This window comes from Sminthopsis crassicaudata, chromosome 3 (assembly GCF_048593235.1).
Source record: "Sminthopsis crassicaudata isolate SCR6 chromosome 3, ASM4859323v1, whole genome shotgun sequence".
NCBI lineage: Eukaryota > Metazoa > Chordata > Mammalia > Dasyuromorphia > Dasyuridae > Sminthopsis > Sminthopsis crassicaudata.
The window spans coordinates 60338502-60350319 of record NC_133619.1 but is presented as its reverse complement, the minus strand read 5'-3'; the positions used below and the strand labels follow the sequence as shown (position 1 = coordinate 60350319).

The 11818-nt window shown below is 35.5% G+C and overlaps 1 protein-coding gene across 3 annotated transcripts in view; it reads right to left on the bottom strand.

The window, feature by feature from the left end:
- EPHA4 (EPH receptor A4) overlaps positions 1-11818 on the bottom strand; it is a 157171-nt gene that overhangs the window by 9621 nt on the left and 135732 nt on the right. For 2 of the 3 annotated variants that reach the window (XM_074298626.1, XM_074298628.1), the window contains exons 9-14: positions 11114-11172; positions 9051-9164; positions 8644-8829; positions 4643-4704; positions 3953-4162; positions 1619-1768 (exon numbers count right to left, since the gene is read on the bottom strand). In XM_074298626.1, coding sequence (XP_074154727.1) covers positions 1619-1768; positions 3953-4162; positions 4643-4704; positions 8644-8829; positions 9051-9164; positions 11114-11172 — 781 coding nt within the window. The remainder of the gene's footprint in view (positions 1-1618; positions 1769-3952; positions 4163-4642; positions 4705-8643; positions 8830-9050; positions 9165-11113; positions 11173-11818) is intronic. The other variant, XM_074298627.1, reaches the window with a different exon arrangement.

Here is an 11818-nt window from a genome sequence, read left to right as displayed (position 1 = left end):
AGAAAGAAAGAAGGAAGGAAAGAAAGAAAGAAAGAAAGAAAAGAAAGGAAAGGAAAGAGAAAGAGAGAAAGAAAGAAAGAGAGAAAGAAAGAAATGTATTTGCTACTCTCTTGATCCAAAGCAATCTTTCACTGATAAAAAAATCAAACACATCATCTTTCTTAAGCACATCTGGTTTTTAGATTAATTGTTAAGCCCCGATGGCCTCCTGTTGATTCAAGGAGACAAAGGAATCTTGGAAAAAATTCACATGACAAGTAAATATGAAAATATAAAACATGAAAAGAATATTCTTAAAATTATTTTTGTGAAAGAAAAAATATTTTTGATACTTTTTTTTACTATACTAAAATCGTAAGGGTAAAGGAAACATTTGCCTCCACTCCAGATTGAATCCTCTCTTGTAACAAACTAAAACAAATAAGCAGAAACATCCAATACAAAGACTACCTCTGATAACGTAAACTATCCTTTTTTTAAGGGGTAAATTGAAATATCAGCAAGATGTAACTTCTTGCCAACAGTCTAATATTTATACAATAGGAAGTTACACACATTCACACAACAACAACAAATTCCTGTAATCATTTTATTGGGATCCAGTTGTCAGTAGCCTGATTGACTTTTTGCATCTCTGGGCCTGTTTCCACACATTATTATATAATTATATAATAGGCTAATTAATACTTGTATTATCTACTAATAGTATTGGTGTGGGAAAACTACTCTGTTAACTTCAAAGCACCATATGAAAGTGAACTATTATTATTATTATTATATTTTTCCACAAACAGATAAGTTCAAATTCCAGGTTAATTTTTTTTTTAAATATCTTTAATCAATCCCAAGGGAAAGCAATTGGGACTGGAAGTTTTGTTGTTGTTATTTTTGCTCTTTTTCACCTGAGATATTTGCCACTAAGTTCTTTCCTCACAGAATCTTATTAGTTTCATTATTGAGTGCTTTTCCTGAAATTGTGTATATACTCCCTTATGAAATGGACTGGAAGTCCAGATGGCACAGTTAAAGGGATGTGCATAATTTACAAAGGGTCATTTAGTGAAGCTGTTTTTTAGTGTCCTCAAGGGGCAGCTCTTTCTCTTATTGAGACACTGGTGTAAGTTCTAATTACAACTTCACCAGAGTTAAATATTAACCCCTTTTTTCCCACTAATCCTAACATTTCAGGAAATATCTAAGAGAAATTAATATTCACTTTAGCTTGGGATATATTTAATTTTCCTTTCCCCCACACAGAAGAATTATACATACTACTTTATCTTAGTCCTGAAAGTTTGTGAAGTGAAAAAACTTGTCAATGCAGTTGATGCAATTTTGTTTCCTGGATCTATAATATTAAGTATAAAAGAATTAAATTTCATGAAGGCAGGCAATGATTTTGGTTTTGTTTGTTTTTCTTTTTTCCCTCTTAATTGTTACTAACTTGCATTTAGTAGGTGCTTAATAATACTTGCTAGATTGGATGATCATAGCAATACATTAAGTTGATAGGGAACACCAACAACCACTCCCATTCCACATTCCCCAATTCCTCCTTCATCCCACAACACTTAAAAATCTCAATCCAAAACTATTTGTTTCAGAACAGAGAACTCACATCCTGGTTGGACATATCCCAGTAGGGCCGCTCTCCATAAGACATCACTTCCCACATCACAATTCCATAGCTCCATACATCACTTGCAGATGTGAATTTACGATAAGCAATTGCTTCTGGTGCAGTCCACCGGATGGGAATCTTGCCACCCTATAAACATTGAACTATAAGTTATTTCCTAAGTACAACACTGACTTTGCAATTTCTGAATGACATCACTGTTTTTTGAAGATGATAGTACAGTGCCTGGGACAGCTCCCAAAATAATTTCAGAAAGAAAGTAAGATAGCATTGCTTGTTTCATTTAAGTTTGCAATATTGAGAAAGGCAATTTCACCCATATGTTTCCTTTACTTACATGGATATGGATCAGTAAATTGTTTAATATGCTTTGCTTAAATCAACCTTCTATCCAACCTTAACTAAATATTATATCAGGGATGTGGTGGTGGTGGTGCTGGTGGGAATTATAAAAGGCAAGATGCATATATTATCCACAATAAATATGATGTAGAAATGCAAGTAGTTCTAAAAGATCGGGCCCTTTTCTTGCCTTATTTTCTAGATAAATACTAATTAAGCAGCATAAAGGTTCTTGCTTTAAAGATTGGTTCAGAAATCATGAAATCACGGCCCTTCTTCCCTTACCAAACATGAAAGACATATTCAAAGTAGGAAGGAGATAAAGAGTTAAATATAGGTTTGCAGAGACAAAAAGGAAGAAACTAGATATAGTATTATCCTAATTCATTTTTTTTTTCCTATGAGCTGTCTAATGTGGGAGAGGAGTAGGAAGGTGTGATTTTTTTATTGAAGGTTTTAAAAAGACAATTTTTCAAACCTAGGTAGAGAGCCATCTGTTAGAGTTTAAGGGACATTCTAACCAGTTATCTAATTCTCTTTTTACCATAATCATCCCATGCCAGGAATTTCTCTGTTTGTTTATGTTCATGTACAAGGTGTTTTTAATTGACTTTAAACTTTACTAGGGTACCATCTGGGGGAACTGATTCAAGCTCAAGAAGTCCTGTTTTAAGCTGTTCAATGGAAAGAATCCAAAAGTTTCCTCTCCTTTATTATAGATATTAAAACAAGACTAGAGACAAGGCAGCAAATGACATTGTTTCTCTGCAGCTTCCTCCAAATAACACCATCTAAAACTAAAACTCTTACATTCATACAGAAATTGCTATATTGACTTCTGCCTCTTATAATGTTTGCTGGAACTGCTCACCTTCAGATTATTAGAGGAAAGGAAAGCACTTCACTGTTTAACACAGATCACTTCTCTTCTAAGTGAATGAACTCTAGATGCAAGAGGATGCATATTGGAATTAGCAATTACAGCTAGAAAGACTGAATATTGAAATCATGCTCCAGGCACAGATGGAAAATGGCAAATATTTAAATGGAGTGGAGGAAGGAAGGGTGGAAACTTTCTGCTTTGTGTTAATTTTAATGGTTCTGGCCTTAATGGTCAGTAAATTGTTTTATGAGCTACTGTGTTTATTCCATTAGTATTTTATATGCAGATTGCTAGGGTTGGACAGCAGACTCATTAAATGCCAACTGATAACTCTTAACTGTACTCAAATCCCTGCTTATCTTTCAACAGTAAAATGAAGACCATTAGCAATTGGGGGAGGGAGGGAATTCCCAGAGCAGAAACATATTATAAATCCATATTCTATACATTTCACAGTCCCTAACTAATCAAGTGGAGAAAAAAATATTTGGAGGGGAAGGGGTTCTCAAAATATGAAAACTTTAAAAGATCAGAGAAGAGTGAAATGGAAAAAATAGTCTTAGTGTATCATTGATTTAGAAGTGGGTGAGAATTGAGAAACTTCCAAGCCCAGTTTTTTCAGTTGAGGAAACTGAGATCCAGAAATTTCTGCAAGGAAACAGAAAAAATAAGTAATAGACCAAAGATGCAAATCCAGGTCTTCTGACTCTAAATCTGACTGTACCATGCCATCTCCTTCCTTCTCTTCATCATTCTCTAGTTGCTGCTATCTTAAAGTTAATCTGTTAATTAATTTAATTAAGAGTACTCTTCATCCAAAAAAATGGAGATAGATTCTATTTTACTTAATAGTTCTGGTGAAAGTTATCCAATCTGCGATCTTTTTGTTTGAGGCAAAATCCTTCCTGAGGAAGATACTTTTAAAAATAGATTAGCCATTTAGAGAACAGTCCAGAGAATTGGGGGCCTATTTTTTTAAAGATAAATTATTAAATTTCCCTGACACACTAAAGGGTAATGAGTTTTTGGAGTCTAAAAAACTCATTATCAAATTTTCAGAACCAAAAAACCAATGGTACAAGACTTACCCTGGTTGTGTAAGCTGCTTCAGGATCATCTTCAAGAACACGAGACATGCCAAAGTCAGATACTTTGCAGACCAAGTTGCTATTGACCAAGATGTTCCGGGCAGCTAGATCTCTATGTACATAGCTCATATCAGAGAGGTATTTCATCCCAGAACCAATGCCACGAAGCATTCCAACCAATTGAATCACTGTAAATCTTCCATCATTCTTCTGCCCAGAAAGTATGTGTGTGAGGGGAGGAAATGGGGAAAATTTCATTAGCATTAAATCAAAATGAACTATTGCCAAGTTTTACTAAGTTATTTCTGATAATCCTCATCTACCACAAAACACAATAGCACATTATTTCTTTGTCTTTCTGACCCAAAACACTAATTCACTAGGTGAATGTATCTTTTAATCTAGAGTCTCACTTCCTGTGTAGATGGAATTTGTCCAATGATAATGAATCTGTGGCACTTCCAGATCCACTGAAAAGGAATAAATCAAACAGAGAACTGACTAATCATGGGTTATTTAATAGGCTCTTTAAAAAATCATTGATCCTGTATTTCCTTTCTTCTCCTGTCCCCACCCACTCAAAGTCAATAAAGATAGTCAAACATAAGTCATACCTAGAATGGCTGGGGGAGGGGAGATTCATTTACCAAGTGCAAACAATCTTGAATGTAATATCAAATAGTCACATACCCTAAGGAATGCATCCAAGGAGCCATTCTCCATGTATTCGGTTATGATCATTACAGGTTTACCTAGAGTTTTCAGAAAGAAAAACATAATTCCTTGATGAACACCACCGTTAATGAGATAAAAATGGGCTGTGCACAATTTTACTGCCAAGACACCTGTCTTATGTGATCTAATTTAATTAAAACAAGCCAAGCTTATGCCTCAGCTGTGGGGAGCTGGGAATGAAATATTAAAAGGACGAGTAGGTTTAATCTCCATCTGGAAGGTTAACCCTTTGGATGACTTGTTGACAAGGTCTTTAAAGTGGCCTCTGGTATCTAGGGACCATGTGAATGGATAATTGCTTATTCAAGGTGGGGGGGGCAGTGAGGAGAAGGGAAAGATAAAGGGGCAAATCTGTTTAAATATGAAAAAAAAATTTAGGATAATTAAATCCATCCCCCACCCTCAGCACTATAAGAGTCTTTTGTGTGAAGCTAAATAGTCAATGGATAAGGAGACTTTTTTCCTTATTATTATGTAGACACTTTGAACCATTCCTTCATTTTTCTTAGCTCAAGCTCTGCACATCTCCCTTTTTTTCTCCTTTTCCTCCTCTCTATAAATAATATATCCATCTGCTTCTCCAAAAATTAAAAAAAAAAAGAGTACTACTAGAGAAGAGATTCAATGAATTGTTTTATTCAAAGGGGAGTTGAATTACAATATCAACTCTTCATTTCATTGGGATGAGTACAGCAGAGAAAACCCATAATTCCTAAGCAGGACTAAGGAAACAACTTGTAGATTACTTATTTGTTTTTCTTTTCTTTTGCAATGAAGAGTTTAGAGGAAAGTTATGCTTGTTATTAACCTCCCCAGTTCTAGCAAAGAGCTCAAGATTTTAAAGTTTTTCAGTCTTGGGAAAGCTGCACTTAATTTTAAATGTATATTGTCATAAGTAATTTTCATTGAGTTTTTTTTTTTTTTTTTTTGGAGGGGATTTCCCTCTCCCTATTTTTTTGGCTGAGGGGAAGGGGAAAAAAGCATGGGGTCACTAAAGATGCCCTAGGAGAGAGTAAAATGCTAGCTTGATAGATCAAAAATATTCACAATGTGCTGGCTGCATTTACCATCAGTATCCATTTAAACAATCAGTCAGAGAAAATAGCTCTGGAATACTTCAACATTGAAAAGCTCCCCTAATTATTCTGCACCAATAAATTTCTGTTCATTCCAAAGTCCCACTCTGCTCACAGTTTCCAGAATGGGCTCTTAATTTCTGAAGTGAAATTTTTGGATTAGAGAATAAGAGTTTGGATATAATAAGGTGAGAAACTATAAAAGGCAGGAAAGAGGAAGACTCTCAGAGCCCAGCAAAGAGATGAATAAATACATCATCCTTCCCTTTTCCCTCACATCACTTCATTAAAGTGGAGTCTACCTTTCTGTGCCTCTTCAGTATAAATGAGAACCTCTAACCCAAACTACATATTTCTCAGTTTCCTTCACATACATCCCCACATTCTAGACCATGGTCTTTTGACAGAATACATCTAAATGAGTTTTAATTAACCTTCCTCCATCAAAATATACTTTGTCAGCCAACAAGGATGGGGACCATTGTTCTTTCAGTGCATTAATCCATAATTCCATTACTCAGATACTATCTACATGGGAGGGAAGAGAGGAAGGTTGAGAAAGACAAGATAGAGGGAGTGGTAAAGGGAATTTACGATCCTACCATCAGTAATAAAAGTTATTCAGCTAGCATCTGGTAATGGAGTCACACACTTAATTCCCACTTCTACACCTTCCCACTCTGCCAGCCCAATTCCCATGGCACCTCCCTCATATATTTTTGGGACTACATTTTATTTTTGTTTATTAAAGACATGCATTCCTCACAGCCTTTACAAGATTTGTAAGAAAAATGAAGACAAATATATTTCTAAGAAGCAATGCTAATAAAAAAAAGTAAAAACTCTAAGATAGTCTATTTGGGTTTACAGTGGACTTTTTCCATCAGGACCTAGAGAGATAGAAATCCAATGAGGGGAGGAGGGGAAGTCTAACCCATTTACCCTCTTCACCCTTCCAACTACCACACACACCACCACTCCATCTCCCAACCACCACCTCATTTGGTGGAAATTTTAAATCATTTTAATTCAGTGACAAGTGCATTATGCAAATGCATCTAGTCATTTATAATAGTTACAGCTGTAATAGCTATGGGTTTTAGAGGCACAGTGGGATTTTAATACAAAGATCCCCTGTTACCTCTCTCTTTTACTGAGGTGCTATGAAATTCACTGTCTATGGCAAAAAAATATCCTAAGTCAAACAGAGACTCCTTTTTCCAGAATGGGACCTGCAGAAGTATTTAAACAGAATGTTATCTTTTAATTAAAGAACAGAGGGGCTCAGAGCAGCCCTGTAGGCCACAGAAAAATATCCTTTCTGTAAAACTAATCTTAAAAAGTAAAGTGAGATATTCAATACTAATTGCATTCTCAACCATAAGAAATATCATATTATGTTTTATGTATAATGTTATTTGATCACCTTTTCTATAATTCAAAAATATCCCTACCATATAACCATATAATGATTTATATATATATATATATATATATATATATGTGATATATATATATCACATTTTCCTATGCCAGAGAACGTAGTTAACACAGACCATCTTACTTTATCTTTTAAGATTAGTTTTATGAAAAGCCTCTGGAAGAGTCTGTTTAGATCTTTATAAATTGAGATCTTGATGGGTAAGAAAGAGTTACCTCTATAGCTTTTTTTTCCAAGAATCCATTGGGGAGAAGGGAAAGAAACAAGAAGCTCTTAAGATGCATTTGAGAAGTATAAATAACATCTTCATTTTTACATTTTGAAGCACATTTCCCCTCTCTCAGCCTCCAACAAAACATTGGGTATTTCATTAGTTTTATTTTCATAATCTCTTTCATCTCTATCAATTATAGTATCTTCTATACCAGTCATTTTTAAAACATTCTATATAAACCACATTTTAGGATTGTAGATTTAGCACTGGAACAGGCAGAGATCGCTTAATGTAACTCTACTTTTACAGATGAGAAAACTGAGCCCAGAGAAGTAAAACGAATTGAGCAAAACAAAGTCCCATAAAATGTCAGAGCCAAAGTTTGAACAAGGTTCCACCATTCCCAATCTGGTCTTTTTGCCTCCCTCATCAAGAGAAGTACTGACTTCACTGAAAACATGCTTCTGAGTTCACTTTGGTCCTCAACTCACTGTAAGCATAATGTGAGGGCACATTCACTGCACGCTGCCCTTGGAAGAAGGCCATTCCAAACAGTAACTGCTTCAACTAGACTGTCTTCATACCACTTTATAAGCTGGACTGAGCCAGCCTTACAGATGTATTTAGGCTTTAGCTTGGAAACTGCATCTGCTGAGCTCTGTCATATTTTAACTGAAGCGTAGTTCGCAGGCTCAGTGAATGCTAATGGACTAAGAAAGCAAGGTTCAACCAGGTGTTACTGGGAATGGAAGCTGAGCTTCAGCAGCCATAAATCAGAAAGAGCAGACAAGTCTCTAAATATAATAAAGATTCCTTCGACTCAACGCACTGCATCTGGATTTGAAACTCCCCAGCAAAAGGTGTGGGTAAGATTTTGTTGTATTTATGTAAAAAATGTGTAAATCTATTTGGCTCACCATCTGCTCTTGCCCGTCCTGTGACAATCACTGTGGCCTAGCAGATATCTGAACAATGCCATAGAATACAAAAAAAGTTGCAGTATTAATTTCCTGAAAGTCACACACAAGCTGCCTTGAGGTAAGGTATCAGACGAAACCATAAACCCATTTAGTGCTGACAACAAGATTAATGACTTGTCCTGCACTGATTTCTTCCTATTAGCAATCAGTGGATCTGCTCCATCTGTCATTTTCCTAGAAAGAAAATGTGTATTTAATTTCCCAGTGATTCCTAGATTGGCTTTGAAAAAGAGTGACCTACTTACATTTGGTGACTACGCCTTCTAAGTGGATGATGTTTGGGTGGTCAAACTGTCCCATGATGCTAGCCTCACTCAGGAAATCCCTCCTCTGTTTGTCTGTATATCCAGCTTTAAGAGTTTTAATAGCCACACATATCTCTCTCTTCCCAGGTACTTTAAGACGCCCACTGCACACTTCACCAAATTCACCTTTGGGAGAAAAAAACAAAAGTAGCTATTAGGATCTAGGAATTCATTTGTGATCACATCATCTCCCCCACTCCCCAATCTAATTTTCTGCCACAGCTTTCCACTGTATACCTAATTTGGTTTTCAAACAAGACTAACATTATTGAGGAAATATTTGCTTTTTTTATAAACCTAAAATCTTCTTATCAAAAATAGGAGTGTTAAAACATTCCAATACTTACCCACTCCTATGACTTTTTCAATCTTAATGCAGGACGCATCAATTTCTTTGGCAAATTCTCGGACAGCTTGGTTAGGATCTTCATATGTAAAAGGGTCAACATAGGTTCTTACACCTAAAAGAGAAAAAAAAAAAGTTTGGTTTAAGACTTCAATCACGCCTATAAAAAAAAGTCTTTCAATATACATATATATTTGGGGGCAGTTTGAAGCAATTCGGGTTAAGTGACTTGTTTAGGGTTACACAGCTAGGTAAGTGTCTGAGGTCAAATTTGAACTTAGGTCCTCCTGACTTCAGGGCTGAAATCTTGATATTTTAAAAACAAGAATGAGAACATATAGTCAACATCATTGTCTAAACCTAAGTAAAATGAGAATTAAGAACTGAAGTCCATTGAGCAATGGACACTTATGTATAAATGTTTTGATTTCTATCCTGCTCTTTTATAGTTAGTGATTTTTAAAAAAATGTTATTTCCAAAAGGAGGCCATTTGTGCTGAAGACTGAAATTCTTCTGTCTTTTTGGAAAGTAGGAACAAAAAAATTTATAATCAATCAAGTGGAAGAAAGGAGAGTTTTTATGTTGGTGTGTGTGTGTGGGGGGGTGTTTTTCATTTGCCAGTCATTTCGGTGATTGAAAGATCTGTCACAGATTTCTGGCATAGAAATGGTTATCTAGATAGGGCTTGCCCAATTGGCCAATTAGCCACAGAAGCAGCTTTTCTTTCCTGGTTGTTTGAGATTTCCCTTCCTTCCTCTACTCTCTTGTACCTGCAATCCTAGACGCTTTTTGCCATATTCCATGTCATTAGACACCATCCTATCCAGGATTCTCAGTTAACTTTCTGGGGTAAGGGCTTTAATAGAATGATGGGTAGGGAGGACAAGGAAAAGAGGAAAAAAGAAGGTATGGTAGCCATTACAGAAAATAATTCTCTAAGACACTACTGCCAATCTACCAAACCTCATTGATCTCTTAACACCATTTTCCTTCCTTGAGGCTCTGCCCATTCTCCAGAGACCTCAGAGCCATCACATCAGGCCTAGTTCCTATGTTAAAATAGATGGGGTAGCTGAAGTATATGTTTTCCTCAGTTCTCCATGTTTAAGACAACCTTATGTTACTGAGTTGACCATTCACTCAAGACAATGGAATTATCTAGATTTCTGAAAAAACAATAAAATTTAATAAACTCTGAAAATTCTATATCATCCTGACTCCATGATTTGTCTAGGAATTCTTCCTTAGAAAAGTGCTTGTCTTTGTCTTATAGCTTCAAATCAGAACACTTAGTTTCATATTTTAAGGACTATCAATCGAAGCCAATTTTCATTGGCTGTGAGACATTCACAATTCCACTATACCTACGTAGATCATTTTCAAGTTTTGCTCTGGTCAAAAAGAAACATCAATAGCCTGTAGCCTACTGGGTAATGAGCCTCTCTGAAATTAGCTAAGTTGATTTCTGAAAATAGACATATTTGTGCTTCACAACATGCCCCATATTCAAAGTCTTTGTATGAAAATGAATGCCCCACAGAAATAACCTGTACAAACCCATGTATGCATGGGGAGGGATGGCGTAAGGACTTTATTGTAGCCTTTTTGATATATCCCATTGATATTTTTATAACTGATGCTCAACAAAAATGAATTAATGGTGACAATATCTTCATCTTTAAAGTTCACCATCAGCTGGTGATGTTGTTGCCGCTATTGTTCAGAGCTAGTCCCCCAACTAGAACTTGAAGGATTATGATCTGCCTCATCCAAAAGAGCATCTATGAATTAAGTAATAATGTCATGATACCCAGCTGAAAAGAGGAGTCAACAGGTATAAAATCCCTTCTGGCTGGGAAGGAAAAAGAGAAGGAAAAGAAAATGAAATTTCATGCAGCTATTATGACTTGATTCACTTGAAGTGAATTATTTTAAGCAGTTGCATGAAAGAAAAACACAGTGTCTTAGATGAAGGCCATTTACATTTCCTAAACATAAGGACAAGCTTCCTAGAAAAGATCAAAAAACTCAATCCTGAAGGTTTTGGTTTTTTTTTTTTTTACCTTGATTCAGATGTTTCTCTTCATCTGCTTCTTGCTTTGCCTTACTGTATTTACTCCGTCTGTTGAGGGGAAAAACCAAACAAAATAAATTTTTAAAAATCCAAATCTATTACAGAAAAAAATCAATACCTTGTCTAAAACTGGCTAATAGTGTAAACCAAACAAGTTCTTACCTAATGAAGCTTAAAATGGGAGTCAGATAATAAAATTATTAACACCTACAACAGGGACCTCTTGCTTTATTATTCTATAGTTAGGACCCAGAAATAATCTGTTTCTTTGTGGCAATCTTCATGCCATGCTACAGAATACTGTTCTCTCCAGCCCTGGAACCAATAATCAAATCAATCTTATTATTCCTGGAAAGGATATGTCCATCAAATCCCCTATAGTTCCATTCACCACATCTATAATTTCCCAGACCAAACACTGCTCCCTGGATATTCCCTTATATGAGTTGCCTTCTCATATCAGATGTAAGCAATCAAGGGCAAAGACTGTTTTTTTTTTGTTTGTTTGTTTTATTTTGTTTTGTTTTTTATTGGTAACCTCATACTGGGCACAATAACTAGAACATAATGTTTAACATTTTTTATTATTTCATTTGTTTATTATGATTAATGTTACTATAGATTAAAGATGGAGACCAGGTTGGATGTAAAATAGAGATGAATAGTTTTTCAGAATTTTTTTCCTCAGAACTAC